The following is a 21003-nucleotide window of genomic DNA, read 5'->3' as shown; positions in this document are numbered from 1 at the left end:
CTTCGCGGGCTTGGTTTCCGTTCCAATCATCCCAAAACCCAGTTACAGGCACTTATGGCATCCGTCCTCCACTCCTAGTGGCCTGCGCTACCAAGGAATTGGTAGTGTCTTCTGCGTACCGCTTGTAGGACGCAAGATACGCCTCCCGAGCACTCAGTGTGTCTTTCACGCTCTGTCGCTCGCTGATGGCATCGAACCACGTCTTCCATCGGGACCAGGTCTCGGGCTCGCTAGTTTCCTTCGTCGGAGGAGGAATGCCCACACCGCCAGGCTTGAAGTGGTCGATCAAAAACAGTCGCATAGCCCACGGCGCAAGCATCACATCAACCATGGAGAAGCGCTCGCCAAGGAACCACGGTCCGCTAGGGTGCATCTCACGAACTAGGGTTCCGATATGGTTCAGAAACTCAGATCGCGCGTTGTCGATTGAGTGGGTCTTTTCGGGGGTGTGCTGGATGAACTTGTAAAAGCCTGGGACAATCTTGTTGTTGATGTGGTCGATCCAGAGCCTGCACCTTGCGCGTTCGTAAGGATCCGTAGGGAAAAGTCGAGGGCCATGCTTCGACTCGTCTGCATACTCCTCGTCGAGGTATTCGGAGACGATGGTGCTGTCGTACAAGGACCGGACCTTCCCCCCTCCGTCTCGTGCTGGAACAGCCATGGTGGGGATCAGGCCGCGTGGATTCAGGCCGAGAAACTCTTTATTGGGGCCATCGGGGTCCTTGTTGTAGGGGTTCACCTCCTTGTAGTGATGGTCAATCCGCTTCTCGTGAAGAACCATCCAAGAGCGCTGGACGAAGGGACAAAACCAGCCGCCATAGAAGGCCAAGTCATGATTGCTAGCGTGCTTCGCCGCGAAATCCGCGGCGGCGCCGGTAGCATAAGTTGGAATGGAGAGGTCAACGTTGCTCATGGTTAATCGCGTTCAAGATTTACTCAAAGAGTACGAGGGACTCTTTGGTTTGCAGGGAAGTTTGCAGAAAAAGATGAGACCTTGATTCGGCATGATGGGAAGAATAGGTCAATGACGGTGCCACCAATGACGTGATGATGAATGCGGGGCCGGACCTGGATGCTCGGCCCGGCCCGGTCACATGGCCGTGTATTGAAAGTCGGACGGCTAGCAGGACAAAAACGGGGCAACAAGCTGCGTCCTTCCATTACGCAGTCTTCTCAGCATCTGGTATTTCGGATGGAAGATCCTCAACGGGCTGGACCTTCTTCACAACCCTAGCCGGGGTTCCGATGGCGACGGAGAAGTCGGGAATGTCCTTCGTGACGATGCTTCCTGCTCCAATTGTGCAGCCTTTGCCGATCTTGACGTTGGGCATAATGGTCACGTTTCCACCAATCCAACAGTCGTCACCAATGGTCACTGAACCGGCGTATTCGATAAAATCTCGGCGAGACTGCACCTCGACTTCATGAGTCGCGGCAAAGATGGAAACAGAAGGGCCAAACTGTATGAGTTAGTCAATGGTATCACATCTTGAAAAGAATAATTTACCAGGACACGGTCTCCAATCTTGACAATGCCACAATCAAGAATCACCAGGCTATGTAGTGTGAGCTTCAATATGGGCTCTTTACATTTTGGACTCACTTGAAGTTGCTGTAGAAGTTGTCTCCGATGGTGATGTTGCAGCCATAGTCGACGTTGAGGGGCGGTTCCATGTAAGGCTCCTTGCCAACTTTGCCGAACATTTGGCGAATGATATCTTCTCGCTCTTTCACGAGAGTGTCGGGCGTAGCATCCTCGGGGAAGTGGTTGTTGTACTTGTGCATGAAGCGCCGAGCACGGAAGCGACCGGCGATGAGCTCCGGCGCCAGCGAGTTGTAGCTAGAACTGTCAATTCAGGCAATAAGTACGACTCGAAAGATACCTACAGCATTCCTGAGATCATCTTCTCGTAGTCGTCACACCAAGGGATGTGATCCATTTGCTTGGCGCACTTGATGGCGGCGGCATCCTTCTGGATCGCAGCCATGTTTGGGACGCCGATGGAGCTATCGTGTGATTTCTAGTGATGGTTACGAGAGATAGAATCTTTTGACAGAGTTCAGTGAAATCAATAGGAAGAATGTCGAAGTTCTGTGAGGAACATTGGCAAAGGGAATCTTCGCTGAGGGGGCAATGAGGCGTTCCTTAACTAGCGCCAGGCAGGCAGAACGCCACAAATTGTGCGGAGTAAGTTCGGAGTTTCGTGACAAAAGGTTATATCTCGGAGCTGCCTCTGTTGGATCTCCGAACGCAGCGAGGAAGCACTGGCGCTGCCAAGAAGGAGGGAAAAAAGTGCGAACATTTCCCCGACTAGTGGTCCACTTGTCCGCCAAAGACCCGTGATATTGATTTGAACATGATGCTGCAACTGAAAACACCATCCCCGAGACGAGACGGCCTCCACAACAGACGTAGGCCTGTGCGCAGGCCGGGACCGAGGCCGGAGGGTCGGCGTCGACACGCCCGCATCACGGGGTTCCGGACTCGTGCACAACGCGGTCGATGATCGCACGGGAGAAGGTATTCTATGTGAGCCTGAAATGGCGACGTAAACTCAATGGCGCTTGGCACAATGGCATCGTTTGAACTACTGCATATGTAAATCAAGGTAGCCCCTACACCGCGAGCAATGAAGTTCTGCCGCCGCGACATCAGCCCTCACATGAGAGGCTGCGAAGGCGGAGCTGATCCCAAAGCCAACTCCATACCCGGATCCGACTTTGCCATGGCCCTTTGATACGCTTCACGCTCTCCCACTCGCTTCAAGAAACCCACTATGTTTTCGTACTCTCCCAGGTCGATGGGGTAAAAGTAGCGGAATGTTGAGACCTGGAAAACACACATCAAGTCGGCCACCGTGAACGCTTCTCCTGCAAGCCATTTGCTGTGGCCCAGCCTGTCGTTCATAGATGAAAGCGCCTTCTTAGAGCGGCCGAAAGCAAATGCCCCTCGAGGGTCACCCTCGCGTAATCCACTTGCATAAGCTCCCATTGCTCCTCCAAGGGCGGACTGCAGCGTAGCGTTGGACCAATGCCACCAGAAGAGAAAGTTGGCGTATTCTGGGCGGGTCGAAGGCACGAAGAGCTTGCCTTGAGCGTGTTTGTGGCTGATGTATTCAACACACGCACCGCTCTCTGCCAGAGTCAGGTCGCCGTCCTGGATGACAGGAGCTGTGCCCGAATGATGCAGTGCTTTAAACTCAGCAGGAGCCATGAGTCTGTCGCGGTTGTAAACTTTCAGCTCGTAGGGCACTCCGAGCTCTTCGCAAAGCCATGGAATCCTCTCGGACATGGATACATGGAGGTGGTGAACAATGAGAGTCATGGTAACAGATATCTGACGAGACGGCAAGGTCGAAGAAGGGAATATGAGAATATGTTTGTCGACTCGTGTTTCCTTTGGAAGGCTTTGAATGTATCAAGGGTGTTGATTGATATGACTGGAATTGCAAGCAAAATCGGCCCCCGTTAAATGCTAGTTGTGATTTTGTCTCTCCGGCGCATCCGGGCGATAACAACATCAGTTTCTCGGCTTTTGACTCTTGATTAGGCGCTAGGTCAGATCACCTCGGCGATTGCAGGTCAATTTCAATCGCCGATCTCCATCTTTCCACGGAGGACATCATATCACCAACACAAAAAGGCAAAGCTCGGCCACAATGATGAAGCTACGTGTGGCGACACCAACCATTGGAAGCTTGGGTTGGTAAGCTGCATTTCAAATCAACCTCCATCACCCGCTGCAAATGCTTTCCCTCAGATCAGTGAACCAAAGGATATCTACATAGGTATGGGGTTCCAATCTCGAGACCGAGATCCGAGAATTTTTGAAAGAAAGGCAACTACATGACAGTGGCCTTGATGCTATCGAAACCCGCGAGGCACCATTTTCATTCTGCAGGTGAACTCAGTCACGCTTATAAGAACACGCCTTATGCATGCCGGTTGTCATAAAGCCACGTCTTTCGCAATATTGTACTACAAGTCCAATGTTACAGTCGGCCCCAAAAGTGTTCAATGGCAGCCTTGACACGCTCGTAAACGCCATACAGTAGCCATCCATTCAATTGAGCTCAAGGAAACGTATGAAATCATTGTCATTGATTAAACTGGGCTACGTTCATACAGGTACGGAGCCTAGGTTTATACAACGTCAACGGGTCTCACCAGTGATAGTCAACAATTTCTAAAACTTACTTTGGAAATTTGTCGATATCAAGTCGTGCTCTGTCGAATGATTCAAAGCAGTTGAGTCGCATGTCGTACATCATTTCAGAATCTCTGACGGCGGCATGGAAACTCGTCATCCGTAGGTCGACACTCGAGGCTTGCGTATCGCTTCGTCGGCACGGAAGGTGGCCTCATTCTCGTGTCAATCAGTCTCTCGATTGCCACGCTCGCTAAAGAGTGGTCCTGATTCGTCGAATGCATTCGTGGACGAAGAGGGCCGGTTCTCCGGATCTACGAAACTTTTGATGAATGGCATTTATCCGCAGGATCATCCCACGTGTTGTAGGATGGTCATCTGCAGCTCCGCCACCGCCATGCACAGCACATTCGACATCAACTCGCAGTAAACTGAGGGCTAAGGTAGACGATTATGTGGACGCGCAAGATGAACGCGCAATCACAAGCTTGCTGTCGCAACACTTATAAACTCCCAAAGGCTATTCCCGAGTTGGTACCTGCCAAGCCTCAAGTCATAAGGAAGGCGTGCATGAGCAACCCTACCCCTTGGCGCTGACAAGAATCTCTCGCTGCAAGAAATGGTCCTTTGCCTGATGATCTAGTTCTCGCGCTTGGTAACCTCTCATGATTATTACGATTGAGGCCCTTAAATTGCCAAGAGAAGTGCTAAGCCACATTGCAAGCATTCGAATTTGATTGCACAGCAGCTTTTCCCGTGGAATAATCATGTCACGATGTCATAAGGTCTTCACGCGTCACACAGGTCGTTATCTTCCTGGCAAGAAGCGTACTATAAGATTGCATGGACGTCTGCTTCATGGAATATTATGTCTGTCACTAATCAGGCGTATCAATTCAGTTGACGATACTTGGTACATCATGAGTTCACTTCTGGACCTCCGCTCTCGTAGGAGCCTTATGTTGCTTTTGCATTCCTTGTGTCGTATCATAACAACCCTAGCACAAATTCCTGATGAATTCCTCGATCCGTCTCTGCGGCCACACAATGAGCCCGAATGGGTGAACGTGCGTTTATTGGATGAATCGACCGCAAGTCCTGTCTAACCAATCTCCCATAGTTCACGGCAAGCAAAGCTCTCGAGTGGCATCCATGCTATGATGAGCCTATGGAATGCGCACGACTACTTGTTCCGATGGACTATGGTGCATGCAACAGCTCATACGTCACCTTAGCTGTCATTCGTCTCCCAGCTCAGGACAAAGAGAACTACAAGGGGCCCCTCTTTGTGAACCCAGGTGTGAGTGAATGGGAAGAGCCGTTGGCACAGCATGTTCTGAAGTCCAAGCAAAATGCTGATCAAGATACTAGGGACCTGGAGGTTCAGGTGTTGACCTTGTCCGACAGGGCGGAAGTTTCATTGCCGAGATGCTGGGGGCCAACCATGTAAGTTTGCCCACGGCCACCTCTTGAGCCTCTTGAGTTGAAAGTCAGCTGAAAATTATAGGATCTGGTTAGTTGGGATATTCGAGCCAGTGGGTTTATCGCCTCCAGCCAGAATTGCCCACTTCACTTGGCTGACATAACTCAGCGTGGAGATCAACCCCAAGGACGCAATGTTGGGCAACACGTCAGCGTCGAGCGGTCTGGGAGACCAGATGGCCAGGTATGCCTGACCAGTACAACGATGATAGCTTCATCGCCACGCTACTGCATCGAGCCAAGATCCAAAACAGTGTCTGTGCCGATCGCCTCGGTGACAATGGTATTCTCGCGCACATCTCGACAGCTAATCATGCCCGTGATATGAACAGCATTCTGACGGCCCTTGGTGAGGACACTATACGCTTTTACGGTGCCAGCTGGGGTAGCGCCCTGGGAGCCACCTTTGCAACGATGTACCCCGACAAGATTGAACGCATGATTCTGGAGGGTACGTTGATCATCTCGAAACCAAGTAACGCTTGCTGATTGCATTGAACAGCGAATGTAGACATTGTTGAGCACTCTGCAGGCAACTGGGGTCGGGGCTTTGCTGACTCGGATGCCCTGATTGACTGGTTTTTCGAAGAATGCGCAAATACCGAAGAGTGCGCCATCCATGAACCCACCGCAGATGCCGTCAGGAAGCGCTTCGAGTCCATCTTGGAATATTCTAAACAGAATCCAATTTATGGGCGGGCTCCTGGTCCCTTGGTTTATGCTGGAAATATCCAGCACACGTACGTCTCCGAGGCCCCGACTTACTCAACCCTTCTGGTGCAGATCCGTAGCGCGCTGTACACTCCATACATATCCTTTGGAGATCTAGCTAGGCTATTGAAGAAAGTTGAAGACGGTGGGTATCCGACACCCGAAAGATCTGTCGTATCGAATCCGCCTTCTTGGTGGGCTAGAGTGGACAGCGCAGCGCTCTCTGATACGGTATTCCGTGATTTGAACAATCCTGACGATTGGATTGGCCCTCAGTACGCTTCGGATGAGTTCACCTTATGCGGTGACTGGCCCGAGCTACCTGACCGCATAGATGATATCAAGGATCTGCTGGCTGAAGCAGTTGGCCGCCACCGTCTAGGTGCAGCTGAGGTTGACATCAAATTGTCATGCATAGGAGCGCCTCGGCCCCGCAGACGCTTTGAGGGTAATACTTTCGGTGTTACATCTTTATTTTCTCATTGCCTAACATATGATATCAAGGCCCATACGGAGCAAACACGAGCTTCCCGATATTGTTTCTCAACGCACGTCTAGATAACATCACGCCACTGAGATCGGCTCAAGCGAACTCAGCACTCTTCCCGGGTTCAGAGTTGGTCATTTTGGAAGGTCGCGGTGTAAGTCTTTCGCATACTGTTGCTAGCCATAGTCGAATTATGAGACTGATGATGGGGTAGCATGTGTTCATTCCGCAAAGCATTTGCATGAACGAACATGCCCGGAGTTACATGCAAGACGGTACAATGCCGAAGGCCAACACTACTTGCCCCGAGTTTATGGAGATTTTCTGGTTCTTGGGTCAGGAAAGTGATGGTGATCAAGAAGAAGGCGAAGTCGAGAGAAGGTCGACGCAGGCTGACAAGTTGAAGACGTTCCAGGGCCAATGGCTACGGAATAGGCCATTTCTGCTCTGAGCGGGCACTTTATAGTCCGGGACTGGCGAAGACTCAGATTTCATCATATCAATAATTAGGTGTTGACTACTCCCGAATCCAACATCCAGCAAAGCCCATCTCTGTCCTCGTGGGTCCTTTCCAGTCATCCTCAGGCGCATCCATCAGGAATTGGGCACAGTGGTCAGTGTGTCCTGGGCTCGCAACCACCGTGTCGAACGCCTTGCTTTCATCAAATAGTACGTAGAACTGCTTCTTCCACATCATGGCGCAGTGGTTTACGTGGTCTCGCCGAGAAGTATAGTAAAAGTCCACCTCGCCCATGTCATCGACGGAGATCGGCTTCGTCATTTCCTTGTCGGAGAACCCGGCCCAGCTCTGGTCATCGCGGTACTCGTCAATGAACTCTTGGTCAAGGCACTGCTCGGGCACCCAGTTATTCAGCAGGATATCGTACTTGCAGCCTGCCTCTCTGGCCTCTTGCGTTGAGTTTCCGCAGCTTATGAGTCTGGCATTGGACGTGATGTTGTGGCGGTGGACGTGGCCTTGCTCTATGGGTGACTTATCGTCAATGGAGGTGTAGTGCGCGTCTGAGTCGGGGAGCGTAAGAAGAATGACCAAGACCCAAAAGAGGGATGTGACGAAGCAGACAATAGAGTGTGAGATGATTTTGGAGCGGGTTTGGTGCGGCTGATGAAAGCGCGCGTTTGCTTCGTCTGCTGACGGATCATCGCTGAGGAATGGCCGGCTTTCATTCTTGGAGAACATGGCGATCAGTGCTGCGACGAAATTTGGTAGGGCTTGAGGGTGTGAATTTTTTAAGATGGCTCGACTCAACTGTTGGGGCATTGCAAATCCTTTATCGCGGAAATGCTGGCTGAGCTTTGAGATCTTCTTCAGGAGTGGTATACATGATCTCGAGACAAGATACGTTTTGAAACAAGTCGTAGGACAGCGTTGTCACCGGCCGAATTGAGTTGCGGCGTTTCGTCTGATCGCCGGTGTTGAGATATGAAGCAGTTATGGTCTTGGGGGGGATGGCACGGCCTCTTTAGTGGGTGTTTTGATCCCACTATGATCCGATGAGAGTGCATGTTACATGCTGCTGCCCGAGCCAGGGCGTCGCTCGACTGGCGCAGACAGAAGAACTGTGATTGCCGTCCGTGGGTTTACGTTCCCATGACGGTGGAAGAAAATGTCAAAGCAAGAAGAAGTGCTGTCGGTCTGGCAAGCAAGTGCACATGACGAACGGCCGCCCTCAAGCGGCAACGTGCAACATAAGTGCCCCATGGCCAACTCACCTTTTGCCATCTCCTCTTCACGGTGGATTGAACCTCGATCTGATCTTTTCTGTCAACACCATCTACTCGGGCACTTTGTGTTTCCAAACCTCATCAGGAAGCTTCGGAATTCAGGCGGCATTATCAGACTCCACAATCGTCTCGTCGACCGCAACGAGACCCAGCTGTGGACTGGCTGGTCATACCATAATCATCAAACCCAGATTGCCTTGCCCCAGTCACGGACGCTGCAGTGGCAGATTTTACATGACTGCAGCTTGGTATTCATACAGACTGACGTGGTCCTTAAAAAAGATGGATGGCACGTAATGCAGCCGCCCAGGGTCTTTGGGTCCAGCCATGCAACACTGTCCATGATATTTCCTGATTTAGCTGGCACCAGAATATCTTCCACCTTGCTGCTCATTTCGCGACGCGGAAGTCTCCGCAGCTTAGCCCATAGACCAGAGTCCTCAGACCCTTAATTCCACCGACTGGACCTACCCCAGACATCCAAAGAAGACACGCGCCAGAGGTCGAGCTCTCAGAGTTTCCCGCCAAGTCTGACATTTGCAGATCCCTCGGCGCAATCCAGCTTGCGACCCGTCCGCCGACAGCGCCCGAAGTCAGCGAGCGGACCAGCTGCCACAGACCGTCCGATCGCCCTCTGTGGGCCTGGAACCACCGCCCGCAAGCCGCGGAGTGCTAATTTCAGGGCCTCTCAGACGTTTCGAGCGCTTCACATCTCCCGACGACGATGTGAGCGTTTCGCGGCGCCCTCCGGCGGACGAAAATGGGGGCGTTGGGTGATGAGCTCGTATCTGTATTAAATATCGGGAGAAGGCCACCCTCAAAAACATCTTGATGGTCACTCATCAGACCAGCATCTATAAACAAAAAGTCCGCAGCCTGTCAAGTTATTACCCAAGCTACGATTGTTCTCGGCCCATCAACAACCCAAATATCATCCAACATGGCCACAATTGCGTACGACCCTCTCCCCCAGCTCCGCGGTACCCAGAACTACCGCGTCTGGAAGGCGAGAATGCACCAGGTCCTCGCGTCACAAGGCCTCATCGACCGCTTGCAGAGCAATGACTCTTACTACGACTCCTCCGCTCAGCACCTTGATGCTCTCGCCCTGCAGGCAGCGGAGCAGAGGGCATTCGCCTTGCTTCTTGCTAGCATTTCTGATCAAGTCCTCGAGAGACTGCTATACTTGGGCTGGAGCAGCGACTCGCGAAATGCGTTTCTCCTATGGAAGGCGGTCGAAGAACTTAGCGCCAGGGGCATGCTTTGAGTGATTGTGCAATGTGTGCGAGGAACACACTGGTGAAACCAAATTGGGCGTTTTTGTTTTCCTGGTTAGTTGAGTTGGATTTTGAGCAGTGTTCTTTCCATGTATGACAAGCGACGACGAGCGACAACATTTGATTAAAGCATAGCAGGTGCAGGGTTACTCTTTATGCAAGCATATGATTATATGATCAATTCATTGGTATCTCACTTTCTACCCCTTCAGGAGAAGTCATGTATCATGAGAACGCTAAGCAGAGAATGGGATGACAGGGTAAATGTGATAGCGCCAGCCCCAGGGACAATGTTGGTCAGACGTGGTACGACAGCGAGACAGAGACATGGGAAGACGACGTGGTGGCTTGATTACTGAAGGAGCATGGCACCGGCGACGGCGGCGGCGGCGACGTAGGCCGAGATGCCGAGGGCGGAGGTGCCGAACCCGGGGGCGATGGCATTGGCGGCGCTGGGCTCGTTGGTAGACTGAGAGTCGGAGTTGGAGTTACCGTTGTTGTTGTTGTTGTTCGAGTTGTCGTCATTGTTGCCATTGCCATTGTTGTTGTTTGAGGAGCCGGTAGGGGTGGACTGCGAGTTGGTGTTGGTGGGGGTGGCACCGGTAAGGCTCGTGGTCAGCTGGCTGCTGGCGGTCAGGGCAGTGGCCTGGACGCTGATGCCAGTAGCAGTAGAGACAGCGTTGGCGTCATAAGAGGTGGACGAGAAGCCACAAGTGAACATGATGTCGTTGATGTCTTTTTGGTTTAGTATGGCATTCAAGTGGATTGACTTTGCAGCTAGGATCGACTCACCCTCGTTGTCATCAGTGTCACGGTTGGCGTTGTGCATGCAGGCGGCGCACTGAGCAGCTACTTGGGCGACGTTGAAGCTGTTGTTGGTGCAGAAGCACTGGGCCTCAAGCTGGTCCTCGGTACGGTCATCAAGGCGGTCATTGTCGTCAAAGTTGCACAGCTGACCGAGACGAGCGACGGGATCGCAAACGTTCTGGCACTGAGCAGGGTAGTCATCGCGGTCGAGCTCGAGGTCTGCGTTGACGAGCGCGACAGTGGCCATGGAGGCGGCGGCGAGGGCGAAGCGGTTGAAGTACATGATGGCGGTAGTGTTGAGTTGGTGAGTTATTGGTGGATCGCTGTAGTGGCTATTGAAGTGTCTAGACTGGGTGGTTTGATAGTATGATGATGCGAGAGAAGGAGTAATGTTGCGATAGGATTCCGGTGTATTTATGTAAATGTATGGAACAAGCAATGCTACTCGATCATGGTCCGGGGAAAAAGAAGGCCCCTTGCTAGAGATCGTCTCCAACACCTGTGATGTAATGCGCCCAAGCTAAGAAGCTCTGCGCTGGCGACCTACAGAGACATGGTTGTACGCCAAACGGGCACTGATGGGGTTTGTCTCAGCAAGTACCTCACCCTCATCTCCAGTGTAGACGTCAAGGTCGAAGCCCTGAGTCGTGAGCGGGTCCTAAGCGTCCAAGACCAACAAGGGGGCGGATGGCACCAATGCCCGGCAATGGCTTGGCCCCATCGTGCGTACTCACAAGGTGAACCAAGTAATCAAAGCATCAGGTCACATTAACCTGGGGCCAAGCCACACAGACAGCTCCGCCTCACACACGCGACTCACGCTACTCCCCAGCGGACTGGCTCGCTGCCCGTTTCCGCAGGGAGGGGCCTGGTCTCCAAAGTGAGGGGAGAAGAGTCAGGCTCCAAAGGGGCCAGGAGAAGAAAAGCACCAGTGGTAGAGGACGGAACAAACAGGGAATGTCCCCGGGTGCTGGCAAAGCCTGGCTTGGCATCTAATCATGCAGTCTGTTAGTGTTCTTGTGCTGGAGCTTCGCCTCTGGGGCATCACTGGTAATTCGTTCATTTTGCCCTTTGAGACCCGCTACAGCGTCTGGAGGTGGAGATCCTCGTAGCTTATTTCTCCAACATCCTCGACGAGCTTGACCGTTCTTAGGGGCTCTCTTGGTAGGCTCTCAGGCTCTCGGTGGCAACTGTGACGATTGAGGCTGGGGACGAAATCTGGGCACTGAAAGACCCTCGCCAAGACCTTAAATCCACGAAGAGATGTGCCGGCATTTCCTTGGCAGCGAAATCATCATTGGTGAGTATCATACTGACGATGCGCGTTGGTAGCAGCGTAAGACTCAGGCGAGATTCTCAAAGCATGTCATTACTACGGCTATGACCAGGAAGAAGCCTTGGGTCCCGCATTCTTAGCATGGCAGCGAGAGTGCTCTTAGCATGGCAGCGAAAGTGCTGCTGTTTTCTTGTTGGCAAATTTAGCACACTTGTCTGAAGCCCTGCCATTGCGCTTGACAGGCGGTCTGTCTGATCGACCGGCCAGTCCGGCCGCCGCCGGAAGGTAGGTAGCCAACACATCTCACCAACAGCGAGTCTGATTGCTCACTGCCTAACTGGCATGCTATTGGGTAAATGTTTCAAGTTTCAGGTTCAAAGCCTGTCGTACTCTTTTCTGCACGTTTTCAAGCTCCAAGGAGCTGTCGCGGGGTTTCCCTCACTCTTGGCTACACAGCCCTGTGCATGTCCGCGGGATTGCGAAGCCTCATCATCTAGCCAAGTCATCAAGTCCCACCGAATGCTGCAAGCCCTGCGGGAGATCACCACTTGATTAACCCTCATTCTATTCTTGGACACGGCACTTCATCTTAACCCTCAACCCTTTTTCTCTACGAACCATCGCAATTCATCTTGCGCCTCGTGGCGTCTAGGACTTGATTTTGACACCGCCTAGGACTTGACAGGATGAACATGGAGAATGGGAATGCCAAGGCGACAGCCACAGCAGTTGACGACGTGTTACACAACCTTCACTCCACCCAGGGATGGCTTTACTCGTGGCTCGAATGGATCAACGCGACGCTCTAAACCCATTACGTTCGCATTGCGCGTCGGTGACAAGACCTGGCGATCAGTCTCAACAGTGTCCCACCGGGCTCTTGTGATCGTCGCTTTCCTTAGTCTACCTCATCTGCCCATCGTTTTCCAACTAACTCCTTGTTAGGCCATTCTCACCAGCCTCGAATCCCCCCTCCCTCTTTTCCCCAAAATATTACCAAGCTCCACTGTAAAACCAATTGCGAAGCTCACGTACGACAGCAGCGAGGGGAGTTCAGCATCGCCCTCCTTAGCTCTTGAAAGAGCCTCGAATTGGTATCCGATCCCCACTACGTCTCGACTCGCGCCCCTCTCAATCTGCGACACCTCTCTCCAAAAATATCCTACTGCATCGCCTAGGTCACCCCCATCCCCTCAACTAGACCCCATAACTATAATGATCAATTCCCAGCGGGGATGCTTGGCTTCCGCTTCTGGATGCCGTCGGCATTTCCGTCCTATCAGGCACCGCCTCGAGTCGTCGTCATGCCGGTGATCGCAGTGGGACAGGAAAGGCAAGGCCGATTCAGCCTGTGATATATGCCATCGCCAATAACACCTGCGGGGGGCCGAGAAAGAAACCGAAACTGGTAATAAGCTTATTCGCTGCTGAGGCTTCCAGGTGCTTTAATCATGATGACGTTTCACTATCATCCTAGTCACTCATCGTGTTGCTGTCGCTGCCAGATCGCCTGCCCGTGAGCTCGACCGACTGTGCTCTGCGTGTGTCGGGCCGCGATGCAATGTTGCCGAACACCTGAGACTTTCCGCAGCAGATGTTTCGCGCGTGCATGCACTGCGGCCTGGGTTGCGTGGACTTTCCGCTCGTACTGGGGAACGTGCCTTGTGAGCTTGACACCGCTTTTAGCAGCTTTGAGGATAATGATCGTTCGTTTTCCATGGAAACCTTAACGATCAACCCCGTGACCCGACTTGTGAAGATCGCCACTGTGAGGATGGAGAAAAAGGAGGAGCGTGAGAGTTGACGTGAGTCAATTTATTCTGATTTGGCATGCCTCAAAATACCACAAATGCTTAATTCACGCCACCAGACCTTCCGTGCAGGCTCGACGGGGTGGTAGCACTGAAATAAATTCTCTTTAGCTGTAATGAACTGCGATGTTTGCAACTGTCCGAAAATAGATTGGATGGCCATAATCTCGAGGTAATTCCGGGCCTCGAGTTTGAGAGAAGGTATCAGTCTTGAAATATGCAGATCCATCATCGCGTCCAGCCATGAATAGAACGCTGAAGCACATCCGAAACCAGATAATTCATAGTTCCTATAACTACTCACTCTTGCATGATGTCGACGGCAGCATTTCTTTGCAGTTGACGTGCTTCCCTGGTGCTACCCTGACGACCTCCGTTTTCCCCAGATGTGATGTCTTCGGGCAGACCGGCTAACGGCTTGAGGCCCCCCTATAGAGTCCGAGAGAGTATTTTTGCCATCCATGGCCTTGACTACCACCAAGGAAATTATTCATCCTTCTGGCAAGCTTGAAAGCTCCAGGCATGTCCGGCGTCCCCGTATTGCTGCTGCTTGTTATCCAGTCAGGGCTTAGGGTGGGCTGAAGGTTCGTGTACATGTAATGGGCAAGCGGACTTGGTAAAGGGAAACGGTATACTTTTGAGACAAAGTCTAGCGGTCCATCCTCCTTCCACTCGTCCGGGCCTTTTTCTGATGCTTTGGATGGTCGTTTCGAGACTACTTCCTGCCTGCGATTATCACGACCCTCTTCGCCATCTGCGGAACTACCAGCAATCCGCAAACGCTCTCTTTGATAGTATCGGAAAACGAAGAGACAATAAGATGTAAAAGTTTAGTACAAATACAGTGCTAGTGTTATAGTCTGTTCTTAAGGCTTTACATGGCACCCAGGGCTGTGCGCGAAGACAACGCAGTGACAGAAGGTGGGCAGGTGCTAACATGGATTGGGAGAATGCGTTCTCCGGTATCTAAAGTAGAAAACACCCAATTTTTAAAGTAAAGACCGGGACGGTCACGCTAAGAACATTGAGGCAGAATACAATCTCTTAGAAAGTGTCAAGTACGGGAAAGGTTTGTGTTTTCTGCAGCGATTCAACATGCGCCTGGAACGAAACTATGGCAGGCACTGGGCGCAAAGGCCACCCGGCACCAGGTGACTGCTGTTGTGCGAGTGAGTGCCACCAACAGAATTCACCGCGCTATTTCCGGCTTCAGAACCCCACAACCAAAAACAATTTTCAACGACCAGGACAAAGCAAAAGACGAGCAAAAACATACAACATCAGGGATTCGCTGGTGGTCACCCACCCAACTACTAGTCCGACCCTTACTGGCTTATCTATGGGAGAGCGGACGGGATCCCGAGTTCTCCAGTAGGTATGGTCGTATGTGATGGGAAATGCTGCTACGCGGCAAGAAGTTCCCTCAGCGTTGATTGCAAGCCGAGACAAAGTATTAACTGGTCAGGCGTTGACTGAGCCCCTTGCTATTTATCATATGGTTTTCTGTATCATTCGGGACCGTCTTACGTTCGCTCAAAGCTTTACTGTCCCACCAGAACATTGTGAGTTCGTTCCCAGGCTTATTCGTTCTTCCCAGCAGCCCACACCTTGTACATCATGTCGTACAGTGTAATGTCTTCCAGAGCATCTTTGGGAGTTGTCTTGATAGCTTTGCCCTTGACAAAGCAGTCGTGAATCTCCTGAAGCTCGGCGGTGTATGTGTCTTCGTAAGACGACAAGACTTGTCTGTGCTGGACCTCGCCATGCTCGTTGACCTCATCTACCTCGACAGTGATGGGCAGACCTTTAACGTAAGGGCTGTCATACTGCTGTCGTGTCAGCTTTCTCACGAAGCATCACCCTATTGTGGGCAGATTCTAACCTTGATTGTCACACGTTTCGTTTCCCCATACAGCGCCAAATGCGCATCGAAAACGGGGACTTCGTCGATACCGCTCTCATACGTGACCGAATAAGGAGATCCGTCCTTGTTTCGAAACGACATGATAGAGCTATAAAATGGATGGTTGACGGAGACTCCGATCACCCTTTCAGGCATGCCGAGGGTTTCGCGCATGAGAGAGAAATCGTGCGACCCGAGACCACCTAGGAAGCGACAGTATTTTCGGTGGGCATCAGTGATGGCCTGCCCGGAAAACGCTTCTGCGTAGAGGGCCTCGAATCGCTCATCTCTCTCGGCGTTGCTGCCAGGAGGAAAGTCGTTCGGCTTGATTGCGAACGTACCGCTCTGGCTAGTGAAATTCGCATTCGGCCCAGAAAAATCGCGGACCCTGCCGTATAGAAGCTTCGGAATAGAAGCAACTTCCCGCTTAAAGGCTTGAAGGAACGAAGGCGCGTACCGGCGCATGTAGCCAATGAAGACGCGAGAGCCACCAGCTTGCTCCTCAGCATCAATAATGGACTGTGCTGAAGGGATCGACAGCGTCATGGGCTTCTCGATCATGACGAACTTGCCCGCTTTGATAGCTGCCACGGCGAGCGGTGCATGGCTGTCGTCAGATGTCAGGATCATAATGAGATCCACGTTGGGATTTCTGAGCACTTCCTCTGGAGACGTAGCCTGGTGCGGTACGTTAAACTTCTCTGCGCAGTGCTTGGTGTTCGTGGGCGAGATGTCGAAAATGGACTGGAGGGTAAAGAGATGCGGCATCAAGAGCAGGCAGGGCCCATGGCAGATTTGGAACACCTCCTGTTCACAATCAGCGGCGTATGGAGTGATGTGGTGAGAAGAGGATATACTCCTGCGCCAAGGATTCCAACACCTAGCTTCTTAGTAAATGGCATGATGGAGACTGAGGACTGATAAATATCTCAGTCAACGGAAGTAGCTTGCAGTGCTGCGCTGATTGCAAGCAGTTCTGTATTGGTTTGATAGGGGTCGTCGCCTTGGCTAGTCAATTTGGATTATCGCGATGTTGGTGCTGATCCTGACGTGCGTGATAAGTATTCCGAGGGATGAAAGGTAAAGGTCCATTCAGTGAAGTGAGCAAGGTAAGGAAGTCGGCTACCTTACCCATGGCCGCTCAACACTGAGATGCACACGAATGAGGGGTAGCCTACCCACATGCGACTGACATCGTGATTCGACAGCCTGTAGACCACCCTCCCTTTATGAGGCACCAACCAGCGTCATGTCCAACAAGAAAAAGTCCACGTCGCAAAATGTTCACGATCGGCCCCTTATTGCTTCCATGTTGGGTTTTGACGTATTCCGTGGTCAATTCATTGTTAAATATAAAACGCTTGAGTGTCTCGACCGATTCTGTCATAGCAGCATTTACTGCACTTCCAAACAAGCTACATCACACCTTAGAACCTGAGTTGTTCTTCGCCGTCGTTACTTTCGTCTTTAGCGTGCCTCAAATCTTCTCCTTGAGAAGTCCGATAAGCAACGATTCACATGTGACACAGATGTCGCCTTTTTCATCCTTAATCTCGGCGCTGAGAATCAATTTGCGCCCCTTCAGGCTGACTGGAGAAGCTGTGACAACGACAACCTGCGGGGTGAAAATTGGCTTCCGAAATTGTACGTTGATGTACGCAGTGGCGGCGTGTTGTCTACGAAGGTCCACGACGTCCGCAGGTAGCTCTCCTTCGATTCCATAGCGTTGCTGCGCTTCGTCATTGAGTATGATCACGTCGATCATTGTATCGTCCATCAGGGCTGCTGCAAAGCCGCCTTGAACGGTACCGTTTAACCCATTGACTCCCGGACGCAGATCGTATGCAACGGAACATGATGGTACCAAGAATCTCTTCTTGGGCGACTTTTCGGTCACAACTGAGTTCGAAGCGCTGATTTTATGTCCTTCGACATGCGGTGGAGTGTGCTTCATGTAGAAGCCGACGCAGTGCGGTATCGCGTCCCTATTGTTGAGGGTCCGGCGCAGAAGTTGGTTTTTCGGAACCTTATCGTCGTCGTAATCTTCGTTGGAGCGGCTGACTGGGGTAAACGTCTCAAAGCCTGGCTCCTTAGTCAGAGCGTCGAACCATGGTAATGATTTGAAGTAGTCCATGCTGTTGAACAGTTGAGCGATATAGCAGCGGTTTGCGTCTGGAGCATGAACAGAGCGAAGCAAGGAAGAGTAGGGTTCGGTCTGTTTTTGTATCCAATGCGCAGTTGGGTGGCGGCCATGCAAACAAACGGGTTTAGATTGATCACCACTGCTCATATGACATCCATAATGTAAATCAGAGGTATGGCCTTTCACAGGACGCATTGTGGAGGCAGGCCCGCATGCGCTGAAGGTTAATTATGCTGGAAGGTCGCGTCAATGAATCCTCTTTGGCTATAAACACTCCGGCTCAGCCGAAAGTTTCGGCAGATTAATAGGCCGGCCATTAATCATCCGTCAGCTTGACAGCCCGGCAGCTCAAGAGCCGGTCTGCCTCCATCGCGGATGCGACGTTGGGTTGTGATTGATTGAGCGATGGTAGCAGTTTACCTCGGCAAAAGGAACCATGATGCTTCTGTTACTGATGGCTTAATGATTATGTCCTAAAGGCTGATCATGTCTTCATCGCTTACTCGCGAAAAGGTTTATTAGCCGGATCGGCTCATTCAAGATTCTTGAAAGATTGCTTCACGTGTGAATTCAAAAAAAGAAGAAAAAACGAGAAAGAAACGTAGGACTTGAGGCCTTGGCTAGATTACTGACTTGGCAACATGCGTGCGCCTAGATCGAGCCCGACCCATCTCTGCTGCTTCTCTGGTCTCATAATCTCTGGCCAAAGGCTAGTGACTTGGAGATCTCCAGAAAAAGGCTTGCTACTTGAGACGAGAATGCCTCGACATGGGCTTCCGAGCTTCGATGGCCCGAGGGATAGGTAGCAGACTGTCAAAGCAGTGGATTGAGCAGAGAGGAGGCCTTGCACAGGAGATATTCGCGGCAATTCCTAGTTAGGGGTTGGAATAGGTCTAAACTCTGGCTCTCTGTGGCCTTCATATACGCGCTGCCATTGCATCAGCCCCCAATCTAAACCTCTGAGGCCCCCGCTCCGCAGGTGCTTTCGGATACCGACTTTTGATTGGAGTTTTGTCACATATGCAATTCATTCCATCCCCGTTCAGACTGTGGACCCTTTAGAACACACAGGCCTGTCCGTACAAAATGCCTACAGAGCCTACTGCAAATAAGTGCTTCAGCCAGGCTGTGACACCACTATGGTAGGCTGTTGCAGGATCTTTTGATCGACCAGCCAAACTTGTCACTCCAATAGGCAACTTCGTCTGCATCCCACACTTGACGCAAGCTTGTCAGGATTTCGATTCACAAACCAGTCGGCCTGGACTTGGGAGACCCGTACCCGCTACATCATGGCTTCCATGCGTCCGGCAATCTACATCAATCATCACCTGCCTGTGACTGCAACAGTCCCTGTGAGCCGGGAAGGGAGCTGAGACGGGGTGGATGAGAGGCACTCTCGGGCATTATGAACAAGGTTCTCTAGTTTTCAAGTCATTATGAAAGGCATTGTGAAGTGCAAAGATTTATTTACCTTTAAGGTCTACATCTACACGTTATTACATACACAACGATCGATTGATGCAACCCCGCCGTACCAACGCCTTCCACTCCGCTGAACGTTGCTGCCCGGAGGCATCGACGGATGGCTGTGAAACATGAAACTTAAGCAGCTACTTTGAGTGCATCATAAATGCGGAGGCAAATTAATTTATAAATCTGTCAGAGCGCAGGCGACCCTGCAGCTGCTGAGGACTAGAGATTTACGAACTCCTGCTGCCATGTATTTGATCGATGATTGCGGTGTTGTCAGAGCATTGATTGAGCAGAGTGAAGAGGTCTTCCACACGTGGTTCGCAGGCAATAGATAATAGGTATGGGGCTGTACTGCATCTGAATTCTGGGCCTCCGCAGCTGGGAGGGCCCTCTGCAGTCCTTGTCAACTTGTGTACGCTCTCATAGTTCTTGGCCCCTAACGTGCCCCTTGTTCCGTGGCTCCACGGGGGCCACTTGACAGGTGTCAACCTGTGGAAGAAAACCTCACTCTGTTCACAATCACGCTCCGACAATTTCATCCTGATGGCAACTCCAGGAAATGAAACAGAACTGTTCTCTCATCCATCGCGTCATCATTCATCAAACAAGTCATGGCCTTCCGGTTCTCCACGCTAAAAACCAACCTTCGCGTCAGTCGTCGGTTTCCCATATCCCGAGGCCGCTATTGCCCAACGCGAAGCAATACCTTCTCGGGGTGGACTACTGTAAGGTAGTTTATTTGGGCTAGATAAAGATGTCGCGACGACCTTTGAGAAGCCATGGGCACTTGCAATTCACGACGGCGACCATTCGTAGCAACTTGGTTTACTGCTGACAAACGTTCCAAGCTCAAAGCCCGTTCCATTCGCTCTGGTGCCAAACGCCGACTGTCCGACCCGTACAGGTGCTCAAAAATATCAAGACGGGGTCTTCACCTGGCAACGGCATTTCCAATTGATGCGCCATTCAGTTTATGCTTTTCCCGGAAGACGTGGCCAGATTGCTTCTGGAAGCGGCAACAAGGTTCCTCAAATCACAACATGGAAGCCGAGAAAGTTGTCACTGTTTCGGGGAACTGGGGTCCAATCACTAGCACAACTTGGTCGCCGAAGGTCCCCGCCCCAGTTTCGGCTCTTCGTTGGTTCTCACCTCGCGCATGAAGAGTCCCTGGCGTCGCGCAAAGCTACATTCCGGCAGCCCTGCAGCTGGTATTCCAACCTTTGACGCCGCCTGTGCGGCTCTCGTGCAATTGAAATGGCCATAACCTGCGTCTATTGGAGAGTGAAGGTTCACTCGTAGAGGTAAAACACTGCCGTTCTGTAGCGAACTTGCGGCCTGTGGACGCGATTGAACGGAGCTTGGCAATCAGTCTCGCCGTCATTTAGCTCGTTTGAGGCTGTGCTGACGTGGGATCGCTGCAAGATTTAATCCACTGAGCTGCCAGTAATCAATGGCCGGAAGCGGCTTTGATCCTGCCACGGGCACTCAGCTCTGAGAGTGTCTCCACATCGAGTCGGCGTCCTACATCTTCATCGGTTTACGGCCTCCCCGAAATGGGTTACGACGCCTGTCATCAGGGATTTGGTCCCACTACTGCCAGGTCGCCCCTACATTCCCAGCCTTGTGGGCATTACTGAATGTCACATTCAGCAGAAAGCCCGAGTGCCCGGACTCCTGTGTTCTCAGTATAGGTCGGCGATGCTCATTGCAGGCTTCATATTCTAGGGTATAAGAATGAGC

At 51.8% G+C, this 21003-nt stretch overlaps 9 protein-coding genes across 9 annotated transcripts; 2 read left to right on the top strand and 7 right to left on the bottom strand.

The window, feature by feature from the left end:
- Positions 1-52: 52 nt before the first annotated feature.
- GSTU1 (Glutathione S-transferase U1) lies at positions 53-913 on the bottom strand (the record flags this gene model as incomplete). The annotated part of the gene is made up of 1 exon (XM_028637167.1): positions 53-913. One exon carries the CDS (start codon positions 911-913, stop codon positions 53-55), a length of 861 nt encoding a protein of 286 aa, XP_028497375.1.
- A 247-nt stretch (positions 914-1160) lies between these two features.
- D7B24_002971 (uncharacterized protein) lies at positions 1161-1988 on the bottom strand (the record flags this gene model as incomplete). The annotated part of the gene is made up of 4 exons (XM_028637166.1): positions 1161-1460; positions 1508-1556; positions 1604-1840; positions 1888-1988. 4 exons carry the CDS (start codon positions 1986-1988, stop codon positions 1161-1163), a joined length of 687 nt encoding a protein of 228 aa, XP_028497374.1.
- A 671-nt stretch (positions 1989-2659) lies between these two features.
- D7B24_002970 (uncharacterized protein) lies at positions 2660-3325 on the bottom strand (the record flags this gene model as incomplete). Its single annotated transcript, XM_028637165.1, has 1 exon — positions 2660-3325. One exon carries the CDS (start codon positions 3323-3325, stop codon positions 2660-2662), a length of 666 nt encoding a protein of 221 aa, XP_028497373.1.
- A 1742-nt stretch (positions 3326-5067) lies between these two features.
- D7B24_002969 (uncharacterized protein) lies at positions 5068-7278 on the top strand (the record flags this gene model as incomplete). Its single annotated transcript, XM_028637164.1, has 9 exons — positions 5068-5214; positions 5268-5447; positions 5519-5593; positions 5655-5686; positions 5739-5813; positions 5842-6080; positions 6132-6788; positions 6845-6981; positions 7042-7278. The coding sequence occupies 9 exons, from the start codon at positions 5068-5070 to the stop codon at positions 7276-7278; spliced, it is 1779 nt and encodes a 592-aa protein (XP_028497372.1).
- A 66-nt stretch (positions 7279-7344) lies between these two features.
- Positions 7345-8025, bottom strand: D7B24_002968 (uncharacterized protein; the record flags this gene model as incomplete). The annotated part of the gene is made up of 1 exon (XM_028637163.1): positions 7345-8025. The coding sequence occupies one exon, from the start codon at positions 8023-8025 to the stop codon at positions 7345-7347; it is 681 nt and encodes a 226-aa protein (XP_028497371.1).
- Positions 8026-9510: 1485 nt separating this feature from the next.
- On the top strand, positions 9511-9837 carry D7B24_002967 (uncharacterized protein; the record flags this gene model as incomplete). The annotated part of the gene is made up of 1 exon (XM_028637162.1): positions 9511-9837. One exon carries the CDS (start codon positions 9511-9513, stop codon positions 9835-9837), a length of 327 nt encoding a protein of 108 aa, XP_028497370.1.
- Positions 9838-10199: 362 nt separating this feature from the next.
- D7B24_002966 (uncharacterized protein) lies at positions 10200-10937 on the bottom strand (the record flags this gene model as incomplete). The annotated part of the gene is made up of 2 exons (XM_028637161.1): positions 10200-10582; positions 10640-10937. 2 exons carry the CDS (start codon positions 10935-10937, stop codon positions 10200-10202), a joined length of 681 nt encoding a protein of 226 aa, XP_028497369.1.
- A 4384-nt stretch (positions 10938-15321) lies between these two features.
- On the bottom strand, positions 15322-16546 carry D7B24_002965 (uncharacterized protein; the record flags this gene model as incomplete). The annotated part of the gene is made up of 3 exons (XM_028637160.1): positions 15322-15567; positions 15624-16451; positions 16502-16546. The coding sequence occupies 3 exons, from the start codon at positions 16544-16546 to the stop codon at positions 15322-15324; spliced, it is 1119 nt and encodes a 372-aa protein (XP_028497368.1).
- A 575-nt stretch (positions 16547-17121) lies between these two features.
- On the bottom strand, positions 17122-17778 carry D7B24_002964 (uncharacterized protein; the record flags this gene model as incomplete). The annotated part of the gene is made up of 1 exon (XM_028637159.1): positions 17122-17778. The coding sequence occupies one exon, from the start codon at positions 17776-17778 to the stop codon at positions 17122-17124; it is 657 nt and encodes a 218-aa protein (XP_028497367.1).
- Between the last annotated feature and the right edge of the window lie 3225 nt (positions 17779-21003).

This window comes from Verticillium nonalfalfae, assembly GCF_003724135.2.
Source record: "Verticillium nonalfalfae strain VnAa140/NRRL 66861 chromosome Unknown scaffold_18, whole genome shotgun sequence".
Taxonomy (NCBI): domain Eukaryota; kingdom Fungi; phylum Ascomycota; class Sordariomycetes; order Glomerellales; family Plectosphaerellaceae; genus Verticillium; species Verticillium nonalfalfae.
This window is presented reverse-complemented; position numbering and strand designations above follow the sequence as displayed.